The sequence below is a fragment of the Schistocerca piceifrons genome, chromosome 8 (genome assembly GCF_021461385.2).
Source record: "Schistocerca piceifrons isolate TAMUIC-IGC-003096 chromosome 8, iqSchPice1.1, whole genome shotgun sequence".
NCBI classification, from domain to species: Eukaryota; Metazoa; Arthropoda; class Insecta; order Orthoptera; family Acrididae; genus Schistocerca; species Schistocerca piceifrons.
In genome coordinates this window covers 457,772,445-457,794,279 of record NC_060145.1, presented here as the reverse complement: position 1 = coordinate 457,794,279, position 21,835 = coordinate 457,772,445, and the positions used below count along the sequence as shown (strand labels likewise).

General features: G+C 47.3%; 1 protein-coding gene across 1 annotated transcript in view; it reads left to right on the top strand.

Moving 5' to 3' along the window:
* LOC124712451 (max-binding protein MNT-like) overlaps positions 1-21,835 on the top strand; it is a 121,002-nt gene that overhangs the window by 58,960 nt on the left and 40,207 nt on the right. The window contains exon 3 of the mRNA XM_047242746.1: positions 2,926-3,082. Coding sequence (XP_047098702.1) covers positions 2,926-3,082 — 157 coding nt within the window. The remainder of the gene's footprint in view (positions 1-2,925; positions 3,083-21,835) is intronic.

Here is a 21,835-nt window from a genome sequence, read left to right as displayed (position 1 = left end):
AAACTCACGCAGGCTGGAGTGAGGTCTGAAACAGGATACGTAATGAATGCTATAAAGAAAAGTACGTAGCTTCTGGAATACTTAACTTTAATCCACAATTGGTGAACATTGGTCTTGTTGATACAGTATTATCATCTCAATATAACTTGGCGCCTTGCTAGGTCGTAGCAATTGACTTAGCTGAAGGCTATGCTAACTATCGTCTCGGCAAATGAGAGCATATTTGTCAGTGTGGCGTGGCTAGCAAAGTCGGCTGTACAACTGGGGCGAGTGCTAGTACGTCTCTCTAGACCTGCCGTGTGGTGGCGCTCGGTCTGCTATCACTGACAGTGGCGATACGCGGGTCCGACGTATACCACCGGACCGCGGCCGATTTAAAAGCTACCACCTAGCAAGTGTGGTGTCTGGCGGTGACACCACACATTCCATTTCGGAAATCGCTAGGGAATTCAATGTTCCGAGATTCACAGTGTGCCGAGAGTACCAAATTTCAGGCATTACCGCACACCACGGAAAGTGCAGTGGCCGACGCTCTTCACTCAACGGCCGAGGGCAGCGGCGTTTGCGTAGCGTTATCAGTGCTAACAGACAAGTAACTGCGTGAAATTATCGCAGGAATCAATGTGGGATGTATGACAAACGTATCCGTTAGGGCAAGTCGGCGAAATCTGGCCTCAGTGGGCCATGGCAGCAAACGACCGAGGCGAGTGCCTTTGCTAAAAGCACGACATCGCCTGCGGCGCCTGTCCTGGACTCGTGACCGTATCGGTTCGACCCCAGACGATTGGAAAATCGTGGCCTGGTCAGATGAGTTCCGATTTCAGTTGGTAAGAGCTGACGGTAGGGTTCGAGTGTGATACAGATCCTACGAAGCCACGGACCCAAGCTGTCAACAAATCACTGTGCTGCTGGTGGCTCCATAAGGGTGTGGGCTGTGTTTACATGGAATGGACTGGGTCCTCTCTTCCAACTGAAGCGATCATTGACCGGAAATGATTATGGTTGAAATGGCTCTGAGCACTATGGGACTTAACATCTGAGGTCATCAGTCCCCTAGAACTTAGAACTACTTAAACTTAACTAACCTAAGGACATCACACACATCCATGCCCGAGGAAGGATTCGAACCTGCGACCGTAGCGGTTCTAGGCGCGGTTCCAGACTGAACCACCTAGAACCGCTCGGCCACACCGGCCGGCCCGCACTTGTGTAAGGCGTCGTACAGCGCGTCTACCTCCGTCGATATGTCGTAAAGACCGCCCTACAGTGCCGATGATATGTTCTGTTGTGCTGTAGCGCGGGCTACGAAGAGCTTCCTTCGTGATGGTAATCGTAAGGACTCGTATCGAGTGAATACGACGGATGTTGCAGTATCCCCCACTCTCACGTACGCAGGAGGTCCTAACGTATCTCGCTGTGTGGCATAATGAATTGTCATGAAGGATGATGGGGTGCATTGTCAGGAGGAAACATTGTTTGCGCTCCGACCACGTGCCAAATGTGTGTATGACACACACACACACACACACACACACACCCGAGGGAGGAGTCGAACTTCCGGCGGGAGGGGCCGCGAAATCCGTGACATGGCGCCTCAAACCTCGCGGCCATTAAGACCACGTGCCCCTTCAGTCTTGTTCTACGCACGTTGCTCGTGTTTCCTAAACATACTGTTAGGGCGCTTGAATCGATCACCTGCACTGTCACATAGTATACATAGCAGCTGACTCAAACACAACGTCGCCACCCATTGCACTACTTCAGCTGACCTGCTGTCAGTTACAGATAGCGGGTATGCCATGTGACGCACATCCTCCGTATTACGACAGTATTGCCATTACTTTATATCCACCCCCTGTATAAAGAACTTAGGTTACAAGACAGTAGGAAGACTGAGCATTGGGGTTTTGTGACTAGACCCTTAGAAACGGAGCACAAGCTCGGGCTACGGAAGGAAAACGGCCGTCTGCATTTCAAACTAACCATCTCGGCATTTGCCTGAAGCGCGAAAGGGTCACGGGGATGCAGACACAGCAAGACATGCGTTGTAGGTAGCAATGTGGCTCACTGTTGACAGTCCGAAAGCGCACGTTCCTATTACTTAATCAGTATATTGCCTCCTCCTACGTGTATCTCGCGGAAGGTAAAATTATACAGATTCGAGCTCAGACAGAGGTTACTAACAATTGTTCTTCATGCGGTCTATTCGCGACTGTAACGGGAAAGGGGAGATGACAATTGTACTCAAAGATCGTCTCCCTCCTCCCGCCACACACCACAAGATGACTTGCGAAGTATATAGGGTGTTTGGAAATTTCCGTTACGACTAGTAGAGGCAACTCAGTGGTTAGTATTTTGAATTGGAGTCCATGTTTCTGTGCTACAACCGTTTGAAAACATGTTCCTAACGTGACCCCTTCTACAAATAATTTACTAGACGTGACCCGATACATCACTCGTTGTACAATTCTACTCATTAGTAACGAAAGAAACAAAAAGGAAACACGATCAGTTTTGTCCACCTCCCTAGCAAACATGTTTTCAAACGGCTGTAGCACAGAAACGGTACGTTTTCGGACGTGGGTTCAAAATATTGTTTACTTACTCCCCTCTACAGGTCCAAGAAGTTCGCAACGGGAATTTCCGAACATCCTGTATATGTTGATGTTGCTTTAAAACTGATTTAAGCACAACACGGAAAGCCTTAAATGTGAATGCTCAGAAACGATCTGGACCGCCCGCCCTCACGAATCCGAGTTTCCTGTCTAAACCTCTGCATCCCAACAGACGTACCGATACTCATTCTCCACGCGAGCATAAAGCAACAGCGCAAAAGTGCTGCTTAAAACTGGTGTTTAGGTTTAGTTTGAGCCATGGCGGCAGCAATTTGTTGGCGACTGACAGGAGCGTATTTTGAATGCGCAGGATGGGGACGCGGGAAGTGCACAACAAGCTGGAGAAGAACCGGCGCGCCCATCTCAAGGAGTGCTTCGAGCTGCTGAAGAAGCAGCTGCCGCCCTCGCCGGACGAGAAGAAGACGTCCAACCTGAGCATCCTGCACAGCGCGCTGCGCTACATCCAGGTGAGTGCGCGGGGGCTGCAGGGGTGCGCGTCGCGGCTAAACAAGCTCTAGTTGCAAAATACCGGGACTACAAAGGAAGTTAGCACACTCTTTTGAAGGTCTCCAATTCACTCGAGATTTATTGTTGCAACAACTATCGAGTACCTGAAAAGATTACATTTGCAGATCAATACCATAATCGGTTCGAGGTATCAGGTATCGACCCATGCTGCAACCCCCATAAAAGTACGTGGTTTAGCTTCCACGACGGGCAATGGAGGCGCTGACTGGTATCCTGTCGATCGTACTGATAGCGAATACTGTCCTGGGATACGTTATGCCTGGCCTGCTCGGCCTGTTCACGTAGTTATGTAAGAGTTGTCGGTTAACGAGTCACACGAGTCACTTCTCGTCCCGTCATACCCCACACGTACTCAACTGGACGGCCAGGAAAGTTGCTACACGTCTTACAGAGTGCGCTGAGTTCCACGAGCAGTTTGTGGGCGAGCATTATGCTGTAGGAGCAACACATCACATTGCAAGAGAACGGGGCCAACATTATGGACGTACCGAGCGCCGGTTAGCGTACTCTCCAGAAACAACAAAGGTAATCGAGGGTAGTAGCGTATCGCAACCCAGGCCTAGGGCCGGTGTGTCTCGGACGAACGCACCCCACGAGATCGCCCTCACTAGTCTACATTGTACGCGAAAAAGACCATCACTTGCGTGCAGGCAGAATGTGCTTTCATCGCTGAAGACAACGGCGCGACATTCCAAGTGATCCTCCGACAGCAGCAGTCGCGTGCACGTCGATGCTGTGGCGTGAGCAGAAGACGGACTGGAGGTGTGCGTGCACGTAGGCCCAGTGCTACAGAAGCCGTCTTACCTGTGCTGTTGTAGCTGTACCATCTGTCACTGATGCTCGCCCTTACGAGACGACGATCCTGTCGGACGTCTGTGCTGCGTGGACGTCCAGACCCCCGTCTACGGGTATAGAATGTTCACGTGGCCGCCGATACCGCCATCGTTGCACAACTGACGCAGCACGCCCACCTTGTGTGGCACTTCCCCGAAAGGACCATCCCGCCACTCGGAAGGCCACAAATTAACCCTGTACAGACTCGCTCAGTTGGTTGTTGAAAGCACGAATGCATCTCCGTGGCGTGATCGTCTGCTTGCTTCACACCTCAGCACAACGCTGAGCTTTCTGGCTGTGAGCATTCCCTATTAGAAATTACATACAGATGGCCCACTTATATCTATGCAACTACGCTATCTGTTGGTTGACGATGCTGAAACCATTACCAGTATATCTACTAACCCCTAGATGGCATACGCTGTTACCGGATCAAACTCGACGTCGTCATTTCAGGTGTACCGATTTTTTTGGAGCAGTGTATTTAGTTATTTTCCCCTCCTCAACATACCCCCCCTCCCTGCACTACCCCCCCCCCCCCAACCCTGTATGCCTGTTTTCCATTGGTGAAAATAGCACTGGAAACTCTGTGAGCTCCTTGGCGACGGGTGCTACTTTTTCCAACGGACTGAAATCTTGTTCTTTGTAATGCGGATTTGAACTCGGGGAAAATATAAGTGTGATGGTGCTAGCAAGGGCAAATAAGGTGCGTGGTCTAACACAGGCTAGAAACCTCTTAACAGACACTGCGGTAGGAGACGCCGCGTCCTTGATGTAGAAGCCGTGACTTGTTCTTCCACAATTCGAGCCGTTTTTCTCTCATTTTCTCACGGAGTTGAGCAAGAACCTCATGGTAGTAATGTTGATTAATAATTTGACCTTCAGGAACAATGTGAAGATGCGAGCAAGAACCTCATGGTAGTAATGTTGATTAATAATTTGACCTTCAGGAACCATGTGAAGATACAACTATTCCACGAATATATACATTCTTTGTTTCGCTTACGCCATAGTCCCGCAGCGATCGCAGGGTGGGCGTGGTTACAACGGATTTGGCAATGTTAGTGTTAGGGATGGCCTGATGCCTTTCCTGCCGCCACCCCGCACCCCCCAGGAAGGAATCAGTGTACCCCAAATGTCTGCGTCTAGTGTAAATCGTGAAATGGTGCGGACGTGTTTCAAATGTTTGCGACGGGTAACTGAGGCGGAACGTGGGACCAGCCCGGTGTTCACCTAGCAGATATATATATATATTAAAAACAATCATCATCGCTTTGAAGCTTGATTTGCTCATTCGAGCATTTTTTTGTCTCGGCGAAATTGCACGGCCTGGCGCTGAGTTTCTCGATCATAAGTGAAAGACCAAGATTCGTGACATGTTATCACTCTTTCCGAGATACTGGGATGATTTTCAGTGGTGTTCGACGCGTCATTACAAACATTTTCACGAGCTTCTTTTTGTTCGTCCGTGACAATTTTCAGCACCACATACTGTTCTAATGTTAAATTCGTTATGTAACATTCGCCTTTCGCATTTTTGTCAATTCCTACAGTTTCAGCAATCGATTGAATACTCAACCGACGGTCAGATCGAATCAGAATACGTACATTTTCGATATTTTCATCCGTTTTCGATGTTGAAGGGCGTCCTGGAAGTGAGTCATCTTCAACGTCTTCAAGGCCATCTTGGAAACGCTTGAACTACTTAAAATCTCCACTACGTGATAAATAGTCTCCGCTATACAGTTCTTTTACTAAAAGATAGTTTTCCGTTGAGGGAGTTAAAGGAAAAGGAAGGTGATGGACACACTTTCAATACCCAGTTTTAGAGGCATTGCACGAAATACCTCAGTTCCACCACAATATCCCTTCTGAATGGTATACATATCTGTGACGGAGATTTGTCCACTGCAAGAAATGCTATCTGTTACCAACGAGACACCATCCACCTGGTCATTCGATACAGGAACCCCTGAAGCAGGGAAGTTCGGATACAAGACGTGATATTTGCTGTCGGATCTAGTATCTGAAATTACATCGATAGCTCGATAGTATTTGAACGAAAGTATCCACTTTGACAGTATCGTAAGGTTTTTATTTGTCGAATACAAAACGATTTATTACTAGAATTCAAGGCGAAAAAGGGCCGGGTTGTTCTAGCTCTTCCTGAGCCATCAAGGGATGGTTTATTTCGCTTTACAGGGAAGTGCCGAGGGTAAAAATTGCAGATGAACCGACGGCTTGCCTGCAGCTTAAGTGATTATAGGTTTCAGTGGGTATGTAGATATGACTAGACTTGTACAGCATTGATTAGCTCGAAGAGCTGCATCAAACAATTCTGCAGACTGCAGGTCACATCAGCGACAGTTGAAGGCTATTGTGTTTGCCCGTAACGGAGCTCTTCGAACGTAAAGAAGGCAACCTGAAGCTGCGCCGTTCCTGGCCTCGAGATGAGATGCAGCGCGGTGTGACATTGCTCTCGCCGGCAGAATGCTGCCGAACAGCCGCGGTTCACAAGCAGGTGCAGGCGATCTTCTGCTTCGCCGTGTCAGATCTAAAGCAGCACAAAGTGGCAGAGAAGCACTCACCGACGTTTCCCCTTTCCTGTCATTTGCAGACTGCCTGTCTATCCAGGACGGCTGTATAGTAGCGGATGGTTCTGTGCGCCATGTGCTCGGTGAAGCTGCCGCCAGCGTGGCTCCCGGAGGTGCCTCCTTGCAATCGTCTCAGTTTGCTGCACGTCACCTCATTTCGTCCCCCCGCGTCAGAGATGTAGCTTTCATAAAGGCAGGACAGCAGAGACCTCTTGTGTCGGAGGACCATGTGAGATGCTACTATGTACCTGAGTCACGGCTGTTCTTCATATCGTAAGTGGCCAGTAGCAGGTGGTGTTTGTGTGTGTGTAGTGTCGTATCGATATTGTACCGGACCGCGACTCGGGCGAAGATCCACCATTTGGTATAACGCTGTGTGACGCTGTCTTTAAAATTAGTGTTGGCTGTTTCGTAAACTAACGTTTGACAACAATTTTAATGTTCGCAGCAATTGTTTGGCTTGTCGCTGCATTTGACGATCTTCCCGTAATGAAAATTGCAGAGAAATTAATCGAGACCGTGGATCTCAGGGTCTTATCTCCTACTGGCAGGCAGAGAATGGATAGCAACAATCGCTTTTAGTTTCATAAGGACAGAATTTTCTTTACATTAAATGCCGCTCGTACCCTTTGTATAGATTTGAGTGGAACATTCGTGACCAGGCCTCGCGGCTGGCCTTGTCTCGTCGTGCCTGTCTGCAGCTGCCAGCCGGTGGGCCGATCCCGGCGCTACGCAGCGATGCGATACGGCAGCGCGCGAGTGCGCCTGCGCGCGGCCCAGCTGGCAGCCAAGGTCGCGCAAGGTCGCGCGCCGTGCCACGCAGCTCGCAGCCGCCTCCGCTGCGCACACCTGACACTCCGGTACCAAACGATTCGTCAATACCGGCGCCCTACTGTCTATTGCACGTACGCGATCGCCGAAGTTTCGCTAATTACGCATTAGGCACAGTGATATTCCGCATTTTGCATCCTCTTCACGGAGTGTGCAACGAGAGTATGTCGTCTTCATTTGCCGTATACTCCTCATTTATTTCCCCCTCCCCCCAGGCCTTATTTGCCGTGCAGACCTCATCTGCAAAATTTTGAAAAGAAATATGGAGAAAATTTCCGCCTTTTACAACAAACAATTTATTTTTCTGTAAGGGCAGTGCAGTGGCGGAGGTGCCATTTTGTACCCAGGTGATTCATATGAAACGGTTTGCTACGTGATTGTGGCCGCACGACGGGAATTAAGACTTTAAACGTGGAATGGTAGTTGTATCTAGACGCATGGGACATTCCATTTCGCAAATCGTCTGCGAATTCAATATTCCGAGATCCACAGCGTCAAGAGTGTGTCGAGAATACCAGATTTTAGGAATTATCTCTCACAATGGACAAAGCAGTGGCCGGCGACCTTCACTTAACGACCGAGAGCAGCGCCGTTTACGTAGAGCTGTCAGTGCTAACAGACACGCAACGCTGCCTGGAATAACCGCAGAAATCAATGTGGGACGTACGACGCACGTATTTGTTAGGACATTGCGGCCATATTTGGCGTTAATGAGCTGTGCCTTTGCTAACAGCACGACGTCGCCTGCAGCGCGTCTCCTGGGCTCGTGACCATATCGGTTGGACCCTAGATGACTGGAAAACTGTGTTCTCGTCAGATAACTTCAGTGTGGATGCCTACCACGCTCGAACTCTTATGGGAATCGGCGAAATGCCGCGAGTAGTGAGGATAATTGGCGAGAGGCACTACTCTAGGAGTGTGTTGTTAAGTTGAGAATTTAGGTCTGACGGGAGGCGTGCTGGGGTAGTCCGTGCAGTTGCGACGGCGAATGTGTCCGGATGGTGCAGTGGTCAGGACACCCAGGCTCCAGTCCTGGCCTGGCACAAATTTTCAACTTTCCCGTCGATTCAAATCAGTACCCACTTGCAGCTAATGTGATTCTTTCTTTTGTGTCGTCTATGTTAATTTGGTAACATGGTAGGTTTCTTGAATGACGGGTGACTGATTTTAAATTAGATTGTCGTTGTCGATTCTTGACACTATTACTTCTCGAGTATCAAATGCGTTATATGATTTTGGGTATATAGACTGAAGCCACGAGCGAAAATTTTCATCGAGGCTGCGAATCGAACCCGGGTCTCGTGTTTACTAGGAAGGTGCCTTAGCCCCTAAACCAGTGAAAATGAGTTGCATTCGGAGGAGTCGGCTTCGTTGATGGCGAGAATCCAGAGACGTGGGCTGGGCGTCGTCCCGCTGGACTCTGTGGCTAGCGACCTGCCTAGTGAGCAGGAGGCCCGTGTTCGATTCCCGCCCTCGGTACAAAACTTCACTCGCCGCTTCGGTCTACATACATAAAAATCATATGTGCGTGAGACCAGTAATGTCTCTGAAATTGTGTCATTACAAATACTTTACAGTTTCTGTAAATTAAAGACTAGAAGAAAAACTATCCTGAGATCCGGGTTAATGAAGACCCGATAAACAAGGTTCACTGTTCTGTGGCACCAGTACTTGGTTTTGATATTTTGCGTTTCTTCTTAATGACAGCAATTGCAGCAACCACATTTTCGTCTCTGTGGGAACCGTTTATAATTGACTAGTTCTACCAACAGAGTGCTGAGAGTTGAGCCACTACGCGTGCTTTGTGCTCCAAGGCTCCGGCGAGTGCCACCTCATTCAGATGGGCGGCCTCCACTGCGAAAGAGGCGTAAATCACATCGCGGTTCGCCTGCTAAAATTATTGAAAACTGCAAAATGGTTCAAATGGCTCTGAGCACTATGCGACTTAACTTCTGAGGTCATCAGTCGCCTAGAACTTAGAACTAATTAAACCTAACTAACGTAAGGACATCGCACACATCCATGCCCGAGGCAGGATTCGAACCTGCGACCGTAGCGGTCGCTCGGTTCCAGGCTGTAGCGCCTAGAACCGCACGGCCACTCCGGCCGGCTGAAAACTGCAGATCACCGCTTGCACGTTTCCGCCACGCGTCGATTGGGAACGCCAGTCTTGGCTACAGAAGGTCGTGACGGGGACCGCCTCCTTACGCGAGGCTTCCTCCGTCAAAGAGGCGGCATGAAATGAAATGATCGTACGGCATTCATTCTTGGCGGAGAGGTCCCATCGGGGTTCGGCCTCTTTGTGGCAAGTCACATTGGGCGACTTGCGCGTCGATGATGATGAGAAGACGATGAAGACAACACAATACCCAGTCCACGGGCGGAGAAAATCTCCATCCCACCCAGGAATCGGACCCGGGCCCGGTGCATGGGAGGCATGCAGGTTACCACTCAGCTAAGCAGGCGGACAAAGAGGCGGTGAGGTGATTCGAAAGAACGGTACGTTCCGTTTTTAGCCTCGTAGTCTGAATTTTCAACACTGTCACAGCAATGTTGTCGCCTACTGGGAGCCCCATGTTGGAAATACAGAAAGAGCTACCCGCGGCGGTGTCGGTGTCGACCAGAGGAAACACCCCTCCTAGCCAGTCACTGCGGCTCGTTCTTTTTATTTCCAGTTCTGCTTTCGCCGAAACACTCGTAGTGGTGATCGTTTGGATAGAAAGTGAAAACAGAGTGAGTCAGAGGAGTGCGCGTGGAACGTTAGGCTTAAAGACATTGCAGGTGACTGTCACCAAACATAAAGTAAACGAGCTCCATTGTGAAGCGGAAGATAACTTCCCCAAAAATGTGGAATCGTTCGTATGTATGTGGCTGGGGCACCGACGAGCACACCTCCATCACTCGCACATTTCCGAGTGATTAAACATGGAGACAGTGATTCTGTGCAGTGCTCTCTCTTGCACATAGACAAATTTCAGATAAAAGTGCCACGATGAATATATTTCATTCAGGTACTTGAATGTTTCACGCTCTGAACCAATGATAGGCCTTCAGGTACTGTTTCCACATATTGTTTTCTTCGAAATTTGAAATAAATAGGCAAGTTTCCGGATGAATTACCCGATACTAGACAACGAAGAGTAACAGGAAGTCTGAGGTTCACTGGAATTGCTTTCCTGAAATTTGGCTTTGTGTGAAACAATTGGTCTTGCCATACTAGTTAGTATTACAAAATCTCATATTCGTTAGAATTTCAGAATCGGAAGATGACATCCTAGAGAAGTTACAGAAACCGTTCCATATTCACCTCCCTCTTGGTTTGCTTGAATCTTGTACTATTAATAGCGCATCACTACGTACCAACATATCGTTCTCGTTACTTGACACAAAGCTGCAGGCGATGCCGACACTGTGCGAGTAATGTTTGTCACCAGTGTCGACAGAGTACGTCCTCCGAGAAAGTCGTTGCGGCCAGCGCGGGACACACAAACATGTTTCCACTGACAGTGTGTAGATGGCGGCTGCGGTAACGGGGCTTGGCTGTATACGGGGTTATTCATACGTGGCTTCGGCGTTTCAGAAGACGATTGCCCGAAAATTACAAAGCATACAGAACGTGAGTGGGCACAGATCCACTCCAATTTATGATTCGTAAAACACACCGTCGTGTTGTTAAAGAGCGCACGGTTAGGGAGCAGGCGTGTCAGAACGTGGCGTATAATGGAATGATGCGGTAATTTAGTGTTCTTGAGGCATATGTGACTATTTATCAACGATTTCGTACCAAATGCTAGGGAAAACAGTCCTTGGGCGGCACATTCCGTGAGACTGTCTCCTTTACGTGAAACAGGCTGGTCGGGACGGTGGAGCGTGTGCCGGAATCCTTCGTCAGCAGGACGACACGTGCGAGCAGAGACTGGACGTGCCGCAGTCAGCTGTCCGGAGCATTCCGCGCAAACGTAAAATCTTGCCGGCTGCAGCTGTTGCTTGCGCTGACTACTGTGGGCTGTGAGTTTAGTTCTGGCTTTTGCAATGTCCTGCAGCGGCTGCTGGACGAAGCCAGTTTTTTTTTTTTTTTTTTTACTGAAGTTGTTTCTTAGCGACGAAGCCACGTTTCGTGTCAAGATGAACAGTGACAATGTGCGTATTTGGAACAGAGAACATCCACACGAGATTGTGGAACATTTTCGTGACCATCTAATCGTTAAACTGCTAAAAAGTTGAAACGTTCAAGTACATGGTTGATAATGTAGTACGATACAGCGCACGATATGCAGGGAACGAAAAATATGAGTAAAGTAGAAAATTATCGGAGGTGTCGAAACGGCAAAGCGAGGACCACAACCCGTTATTTTTGTCAACATGTTGCTGATTTACATTTGCTAGTAACTGCCAGACGTATATGACAAATTCTTTCACATTACAAATGTCTTGCATTCAAGAAACGACTGCAGAAGCGTGCTCTAACACCCAAACATAAGCAGGCTAGAACGAAATTTCACTCTGCAGCGGAGTGTGAGCTGATATGAAACTTCCTGGCAGATTAAAACTGTTTGCCGGATCGAGAGGCTAACTAGGGACATTAGCCTTTCGCGGGCAAGTGCTCTACCGAGTTCGAGTCTCGGTCCGGCACACAGTTTTAATCTGCAAGGAAGTTTCATAAGTAGGCTACATTGGAATTTGTTGAGAGACATGTCATGAGCTTCAGAATGGGATAATGTGATCTTCAGTGATGAGAAGAACTTTAATTCACATGGATTTCAGTATTATTAGCACGATGTGAGAAGAGAGCAGCAAGTAAGAATGAGTAGAAATTTTGGTGGATGAAGTGCTTTGATTTGGGCAGCCTTATGCATTAAAGGTAGGTCACATATTGCTTGGCTGAACACAAGACGTGTACACTGAGAGCCTAGAGACAGAATTCATTACAATGTATGAGATCCTTAGGTGCTAAAGTTTAATGTTTCATCAAGAGAAGGCATTTACACATGTTTCTGCTACAACTCTGACCTGCGCGTAGCCCGATTTTGAACCCAGTGGAAAATCTTGAGGGAATATCTGCAAGGCGTGTTTACGCAATGGAAGGACATTTGAGATGCTATGTGAGCTGAAAAGAGCGATACGAGAAGAATGGGAGACAGTTTCACTGCAAGAACTACAAACACTAACTAGATCGATGCCGAAGAGAAGTAAAACGGAGGTTGGACAAATTCTAAAAATGCAATAACGCAACAGGACTGCAATTTCCGTCCAGGTAATGCAAACGCCTTATTTTGTTATTCGTGTTTTGAAAGAACTATGTAATTCCGCCGCGATTGTTTGTGTGTTATATGGCTCTAATATTTGCATAATAAATTCGATACACCTATGCTTCAGGCACTGAACAATCACTTTCATAGGAACCGTGCCTTATTACCGAGTGCAACAACAGTGATAACTAAGCGTGTGGCCTTTGCGTCGTGCGGTATTTTAGCGGGGCTGCCGCAGTTGTACTGTTGTGAAATGAACTGCATTCGCCGGAGGCGTGGGCCGGCGTCGTCCCCGCCACGGTACCGTTACGTTACACCCGGACGCGGGCGCTCGCCTCTGCGCATGCGCCGCCGCCTCTGCCTTCACGCCTCGGCGTCAAACAGTTCTAAAGCAAGCAGCGGACACTCCAGGGGCCAAAACAGTCACGATCGTGCCATTTTATATTTACTCGGAAAAAACTACTCTAGTTTATTTAGAGTTCTTGGGAGGCTGTATCGTTATTCCGAAACACGTATCATGATGCTTCAATAAAATTAAAAGTGAGTGATTTTGAAAATAGTGGAAAGAGCGCAAGGTAAATCGTAGAATACCGAATCCTTCAATTTACAAGCGGAAACTTGTCTGTGAACTACGAACCGACAATTGAAGACTTAGAAATACTTCCAATCCATATGTGGCAGTGCTTAACAGTCTTGGTTAAAAACAGTCTTGGTTGCAATTTTAGTTATTTACTTTTCAACTACGCGTTTCGCCTTATTTAGGCATCTTCAAGTTGATCTTAATTTGATATTTCTTAGAACGATCCTTTCGACAGTGTAGCCAAATGGCATCGTCAATACATCAGGCCAACATCGCCTTCGTTAAACTCAACGCTACACTGTATAAAGGATCGTTCTAAGAAATATCAAATTAAGATCAACCTGAAGATGCCTACATAAGGCGAAACGCGTAGTTGAAAAATAAAAATTGAAGACTTGAAATAAAAAAGGCTCAAAGTGCCGAACTAAGCGTTGGGTTGTTTGGGGGAAGAGACCAAACAGCGAGGTCATCGGTCTCATCGGATTAGGGAAGAATGGGGAAGGAAGTCGGCTGTGCCCTTTCAAAGGAACCGTCCCGGCATTTGCTTGGAGCGATTTAGGGAAATAACGGAAAACCTAAATCAGAATGGCTGGACGCGGGATTGACCGTCGTCCTCCCGAATGCGAGTCCAGTGCCGAAATAAGGAATTTTGAAATTTTGTGTGACAGCTCTACGTGCCGAGCCCAGTATCGTATGAAAGGGTCAAATCAAAGTGTTATAGATGAAGATGTAGTACCATATCCAATCGGCAGATGGTATGTGGCTTACTAGCCACTGCTGTTAACCTATGTAAGGTTGTGTGTTCCGCGCGATTACTCCTCAGTGGTGGATAAGATGGTGGAGGTCGCACATGAAATTGAGCGAAAGAGTAGGCGGGAACGGGTAATAAATGTATTGCTGCAAAAGGTCACATCATAGGAAGTAAGTCCCAGTTACTGATAGCTAACGTACACTCTTGAGTTACCAAATACATTGTTGCAGAAGATGTAGAGGACATGATACAGTAATCGAGACAAATAGTCATTTCTCGTCAGTAACATGAATGCACGTGACTTGTCGGATTTCGAGAAAGTAGCAGATTATGCTATAAACATAGCAAATCTAAATGTATGCAAAGTACAGTGGACAGTACGGTTAGACAAAAAAACGCATCATGTAGTTAAGACCAGGAGAAGCTTAAATGAAACGGACGTCTCGGAAGATATCCGTGTACGAGTACGGAACACCAAGAAACTGCAATTACAGTTTTACAAAAACAGAATGAACTTTTACTCTCTTCTTGATGTGGCACTTACAGCTTTCCATGCATTTCCGCTTTCATTAAGTTTTTCATACTATTACAACTCAATGTTTATAATTTCCTTTGGAAACTAGATCCATTCCGTGCTTGACTTTCAAATAAAACACATTAATAGCGCAATTATGATCATTAACTCTTTATTATACGCTTATCTCATTTTCCTCAAATCCACGATTTTGGCCTTTTTTTTATTTCAAGGCTATTAACAACTGCACGTTAAGCACTTACACACACTCACAGCCACGCATATTCCTAATGCGATTAGGTTCCTTTGCCAAGTGTTAGGGTAAAACATAACACTCGTTCATCCCTTGAGTTTGCACGCACACGTACCAGTATTCTTTCAATTTTCACTTCAGAGAGGGCTCCTGTTCGTTTGCTCTATCAGGATAGCCCATACATCGAAAGCCGAGCGAGGTGGCGCAACGGTAAGACGCTAAATACCAGAGAATGAACGACTGTTCAAATCGCGGTCCGGCCATCCAGGTTTCTGTTTTCTCGAGGTCCCCAAAATGGCTAAAAGCGGCTGGTTTCAAAATACTTCCGAAAAGGATGATCCAAACTTTTGCACTGTCTCTATGCACTCGCCGTAGAAGGGACATTAACCGTCGGTTTTGTGTGTGTGTGTGTGTGTGTGTGTGTGTGTGTAAGTAAATGGCACAAAACAGGAAATTTGTCCAGAAATCCAAAGAGGCCACGTGCTATGGATCAAGGTAGACCGAAAAGTCGAAAGCAGAAGGCAAAATGAGAAAGACAATTTGTATACGAATAGTGATGATCAAACATTTATCTCTGTACTACTTTAAATTTACTTAAATGCTCGAGGCGTAGTGAGGACGCGGATATTGCCACTGTAGGTGTTTCCATTTCTGCGCAGTACAGTAGGCCGCTGGGGAATCTTGCTCTCCGTGCTCATCACTTTGCGTGGTTTTTCGCTGTGTATGTGAGTTGGCCTTGGGCTGCATACGTGCGTTAACTACTGCTGCTTCGCCCTACCACTTTCTGCGTGCCGAGTCCTCTGGGAAGCAAACTGAACACAACACGACATACAGTATATTACACTAGCTAGAAGCGAACTAACATCCGTGTGTAGGTCCCGCCACGAAACGTAACACTTAGGACCAACTCTGTTACTACCTTCTTAAAAAGAATCATGTTTCATCCTTGCCTTCTTGAGGATATGGTCAGAAATTTTTCAAGGAGTAACAACCTGCACAAAGTTGTTTTGGCCTGTTTTTAAGAGATTTTCGGATACGAGAGAGTGTTGTCGGCAGTGACACTAGCAAAACTCCGAGCACTATGAAAGCTGGGTATATTGCCCACTTCACTCGTAATCCCTTAGTACACGCTCATCGTCGTTCCCGAATACGTGTGTGTCCGCTTTAAGCGCTATGCCACCTCGTTCAGTCTGCTGGAGCTAATTTGTGCACGAGAGATACTTGCTGCCCCCCCCCCCCCCTTTTCACGGAGCGAATTGAGGTGTAATTACTTTTCGTGAACTGTTTCACTTCCGCCAAGAGCGCTCTTTCTTGCCTCGCCTTTGCAGCTCACTTTTGCTTGTCTGCAAAGTTTTTCTGAATTTCGGACAATATTTCACGGATTAGTCCTTTCTGTCCTGAGTTCTTATTATTTGGGCTGCACTTCTAGAAGCCTAGAAGCTTCCTTCAGGACACACACGTTTAGTCCCTAAACACAGAAACAGATAAAAATAACTGAAGTTTTGCGCCTGTATGTTATGCGTACTCCGATAGTTGTAATGATAAGTCTATTCAGTTGCTGACGAAACTTCCAGATTGGTGTACAGCTTTAATTTCTGCCTGTGGCCAACGCAAGCAGAGTTCACTGAATTTTCCTTCGGATTCCATTTCTCCTTGTTGACTGGCGTATCCCCAGCGTGCGATCTGCTGCAGACCGTGTCTGACTAATTTAGCCGTATGCTGGGAGGGGAAGTGAGAAGAGAAGCGCTTTTTGCGAGGCGCTGTCCCCCGTATGACCGCCACGTTCGCGATGACGTCACAGGCCGGCCAAGGCCGCGGCGTGAAACAGTTGTCGGACCGGCAGACTGCGGCAGCTGAAGCTACGACTTTCTGCCAACATGGCTGCCTACAGCTACCGCCGACCTGTGTGTAAATAGCGTTGGCCTCCGATTATGTAGCGACGTCCTGTTCTCTGACAGGAAGCTAATACCGAGTACAGAAAGGCAGCTGCTGTGATACGTATTTTTTGATCGACAACCAATTGGGTCAAGCTTGATAAGTAGATACATATCACAGCAGCTTCTGGTCGTTTCGTTATGTTTTTTAAACCCAGTGAAGAGCTGGGGTGTGTTTTTGGCGGCTCCGGCAGAAAACTTGAATAGTGCGTAGCAAAAATAAAGTGAGACGACTTGGATGACGTAATTTTCAAATCCAAAGACTGTTTTATCTCTGTGACACTTCGGTAACGTGTGTACCCCGATACGTTACATGTTTGAGTGTCGTACAATAAGCGAGGTTTTATTGATTTAAAACGGTCAGAGCACGCGGTGCAGCGAGAGGCGGCTGGAACCGCGCAGCCACGTGAGCGGCCCTTCCCCTCCGCGGTAACAAAAGTAGGGCGCCGGGGCCGGCACGTGGCACAGTGCGCTCGCGCGCGCGTGCGCATGCGCGCAGCCCTCGCCGCGTCTCCTCCAGTTGCTATTTCCTTTCAGCAGCGGCGCCGGTGTTGTGCAGAGCTAATGTTGCAGCGGCCTCCGGGTTTCACCATCGGTGCCGGCGTTACGCCGAGGCTAGTCGTCGAGTAGCCTCCCGGGGGCTCCGCGGGGCGAGAAGGCTGGACGCCGTCGTGTCGGAGACCTCTCACCAGATCTGCTGTGTGTGCTGCAGTTGGGGGTTTTGAAGCGGCACGTTCCGTTCTTTTCCCTCTAGTGGGTGCGCTGCGACAGTAGATAGCTGCAGACTAATGAGGTGGCGCGGAGAAAATGCCAACTGTGCGTCTAGAAACGAGCGTGCGGTGACACGGAGCCGTTGCTGCGCTAGGCGCATTCCGTTAAGCGTCCCGTTGTCGTGTGGGCACCGTTAGCTGCGTAGCATTTTTGACACTCCTTCACGTGGCGTACAGTATGCCGATAAAATTACCATTGTCTTTGTCGTCTTGCAACGAATCTTAAGCAATTCGAAATCTAGTCGGGATTGTAAGTAATCCCAAATGCTAGTCTTATACGTATTGTTCTTCAGTAAACGGTTCTGATTTGGCTCTGAAATGTCCAATGGCAGACGGTACCAGACAGTCCATTGAATATTAGTGTGGCTTACAATTAAACTTCCGAGAGCGTACTTTCCTAGACGAGTCAGCCTACGAATTTATGTATCGGAATAAGTTCATGAAGATAAAATTGCCGGCCGCTGTGACCGAGCGGCCGCTGCTGCTACGGTCGCAGGTTCGAATCCTGCCTCGGGCATGGATGTGTGTGATGGCCTGAAGTTAGTTAGGTCTAGGGGACTGATGACCTCAGATGTTAAGTCCCATAGTGCTTAGAGCCATTTGAACCATTTTTAAGATAAAATTAGAGAGATTCTAGCAGGGGCGGAGGTTACTAACAGTGCTCTTCCCGCCGACCATTCGTGACTAGGGCTGAAATGAGAGTGGCTCACACTCCATAAAGCAACTTGCAGAGTTTACAGGGTGTTCGGAAATTTTTGTTACAAGCTTCTAGGACTTTTATAGAGGGCAGTGGGTACGTAACATTTTGAACAGGAACCCATGTAGAGAAACGTACCGTTTCCGTGCCACAGCCGTTTGAAAACATGTTTGCCAGATAGGTATACAGCAGTGTAGTTATGGTAGGGGGGGGGGGGGGTTACGTCGGAGCGGCTGATGTCATTTGATATCTGTCCTACCTCTGTGACCTGTTTCGAGCCTCGTTAATATGTGTGCACGTGTTAGAGCAACGCGGTTGAGTACACGTTTGCAGAATACACCGACATGATCCTTATGAATGGGGAAGCTCACAGCAATGGAAGAGCATGTCGACGCCTTTATCAAGAGAGTTTTCCTCAATGTCCGACTCCATCGAATACCCTTCTCTCCACAGTTACGCAACGGCTTTGGCAAAGGGTACCTTCACCGTGACTGCTGCTACGAGACGCCGCACACCCTAATTGGAAGAGGCCGCCCACTGCATCATGTAGGAGAGAACCCGTCAACGAGTAGACGAGAAATTTCTTGGGCTGTTAATGAGTGGAATTATAAAACGAATGATGTACTGGATCACGCCTAACCAATTTGATGTAAAAAAGGTCGCGTTACCAATATGTTTTTATGTTTCCGGACATGAGTTTAAATTCAAAATATCGTGAACTCACTAGCCTCAAATGTCCTAAAAGTCTGTAACGGTAATTTCTGAACCGCCTATAGATGTAAATGTAGACTAGCTACTTATTATAAAGCATGTAGGTAACGCAGAAAATTTTTGCGAGGACGTCCGGTTCTGCTACAGCAGCCATCGCTGCTTTTTTTTTGGATCTACCATGTATTGTACGTTTTTCGTAATTTCATCCCTTATCCTAGTTCGCGTCCGGCCATCCTGATTTAGGTTTTTCGTGATTTCCCTAAATCGCTCCAGGCAAATGCCGGGATGGTTCCTTTCAAAGGACAAGGCCGAGTTCCTTCCCCGTCCTTCCCTAATCCGATGAGACCGATGACCTCGCTGTCTGGTCTCCTCCCCCCAAACAACCCAACCCAACCCCAACCCTTATCCTAGTTGACATTAACGGTTAAGTGTGTTTTACGATTACACCCTCTTCATTCGACACAAAGAAGTTATCAGAATCTTTTGTTTCTGACAGCTGCAAAAACTTTGCTCAACCTTCACTTCTAAACATAGAGCTATTTTTAGTGAACCGGTATCAAAATGGACTATCGGTCCAGAAATGCAACAGAATGTTAGTTTATTTATGTCTGAGTACTAAATCCTGGTTCATCAGACAGTTTTCATCTATCAGGAAGTACCAGGCCGGAGTTTTCTCCATTTGTTACCTACATCCTCGTTACTGAGCTTACCTGTTCCGGAAATAAGTTTCGTAAAAACTGCGGCAGATTTAGTCGTGCAGATGTTAATTTTTACGACACACAACGCTCTCTCTCTCTCTCTCTCTCTCTCTCTCTCTCTCTCTCTCTCTCTCAGCACTTTTCAGTGAGTTAGTCCACTGGCTACGTCCCCCTCACGCCTAGCCCCCAATACTGCTGTTTAGAAGTAGAAGCTTCGCCCTTGGGCAGTGGCCTCGGAGGCATACAGGCACACCGAGCAAATCCTGTTCGCTGAGGAAGGTAAGCTGACAGGGGTGCGCGCGGCCATGAGTCGACTTCGTGAGCAAGCATTCAGCCTGTAACGCTATCGTGCTACAGTGTGGCTTCTTATAGAATAGCGGATAGCTACAGTTAATTAATGGAGAAGCGGGATGCTGTCGCAGTGCACTTATTGTGAATACATTTCTGATACGTTATCAATAATCGCAACCAAACCGTAAATGGAAAAGTATTGCGCTCCTAGCTGACACGAAGACCTCGGCGGTCCGCAGCTCGTGGTCGTGCGGTAGCGTTCTCGCTTCCCGCGCCCGGGTTCCCGGGTTCGATCCCCGGCGGGGTCAGGGATTTTCTCTGCCTCGTGATGACTGGGTGTTGTGTGCTGTCCTTAGGTTAGTTAGGTTTAAGTAGTTCTAAGTTCTAGGGGACTGATGACCACAGATGTTAAGTCCCATAGTGCTCAGAGCCAGACCTTGGCGGGATCGTGTACAAAAGCCGACTGACGCATTTCGCTCTCTCAAAATTTGCTGTTTAATACCATACTATTTCGTACCACCTCGTATATTCCCGGAAGACTCATTCGTTCAGCGAAACAAGAAGTTAACTCCTTTTTAATAATGGCACAATTACGGACAATGTGTGAGACATTTCCCCTAACATGATCTAAATCAAAAATTATTTATAGTTAGAAACAATTATAATTAAAGTTCTGACTGTTTGGCGCCCATTGTCTGGTCATGTTGGCGTGCAAGATATCTTCTCAGGCAGCGAACCGACGAAACTCGCAACAATCAACTGAAAAATACATAAAGATCCTAATCACGAGAAGATACGTTACGAATTACATTAGCTTCGACACTGCGCCTTTTTTTAAAAGTGTTATTTGTTTCAGCGTCTGTACAGCTACATGTATACTCCGCAAGGCGTTGAACATTGCATGGCCGAGAGCACTGGGTGCAGGCATCGGGGCGTGCCCTCACCTCGCCTTCGACATCAGCGCGAGATAAGCGGTGGAGAGAGCAGAATACACAGTCTTCACGAATTCCGGCTCTCCGAAAACACCCCAACAGAGTCTCACGAGAACAACGTCCTCTTTCTCTATTGTATCTCAGTTCCCCGAGCGCCTCTTGCACTTTCGTAAGGGTTGTACTGTCCTGTTGCGATTCTAGCCGCGCGTCTCTGAATATTGGCTTGAAGTCTGATGCTGTAACGTTCCATCAGGATGTCTAAGATCATTAGTGGAAGTGGCAACAAAACGACTATTCACATTGGTGTGTAGAATTTATGAGGCTGGCGACATACCATCTGACTTTCAGAAAAATGTCATCTACACAATTCTGAGGACTGCAAGAGCTGACAAGAAGGAATTAACGCACCATCAGCCTAACAGCTCATGCATCCAAGTTGCTGACAAGCATAATATACATAAGAATGGGAAAGAAAATTGAGGATGTTTTAGATGACGATCAGTCTGGCTTTAGGAAACTAAAGGCACCAGAGATGCAATTCTGACGTTGTGGCTGATATTGGAAGCAAGATTAAAGATATATGAAGATACGTTCATAGGATTTATCGACCTGGAAAAAGCGTTCAACATAAAATGGCGCAAGATGTACGAAATTTGGAGAAAAATAGGGGTAGGCTGTAGGGAGAGAAGGAGGTAATATACAATATGTTCAAGAGCCAAGAGAGAATAAGAAGAGTGGACGATCAAGAACGAAGTGCTCGGATTAAAAAGGGTTTACGACAGGGATAGTCTTTCGCCCCTTCTGTTCAATCTAACAAACGATGATGGAAACAAAATAAAGGTTCAGAAGTATGATTAAAATTCAAGGTGAAAGAATATCAATAATACGATTCGGTGATGACATTGTTAACTTCAGTGAAAGTGAAGAAAAATTACATGATCTGCTGAATGGAATAAACAGTTATGAGTACCGGATTGAGAGTAAACAGAAGAAAGACGAAAGTAATGAGAAGTAGCAGAAATGAGAACAGCGAGAAACTTAACATCAGGATTG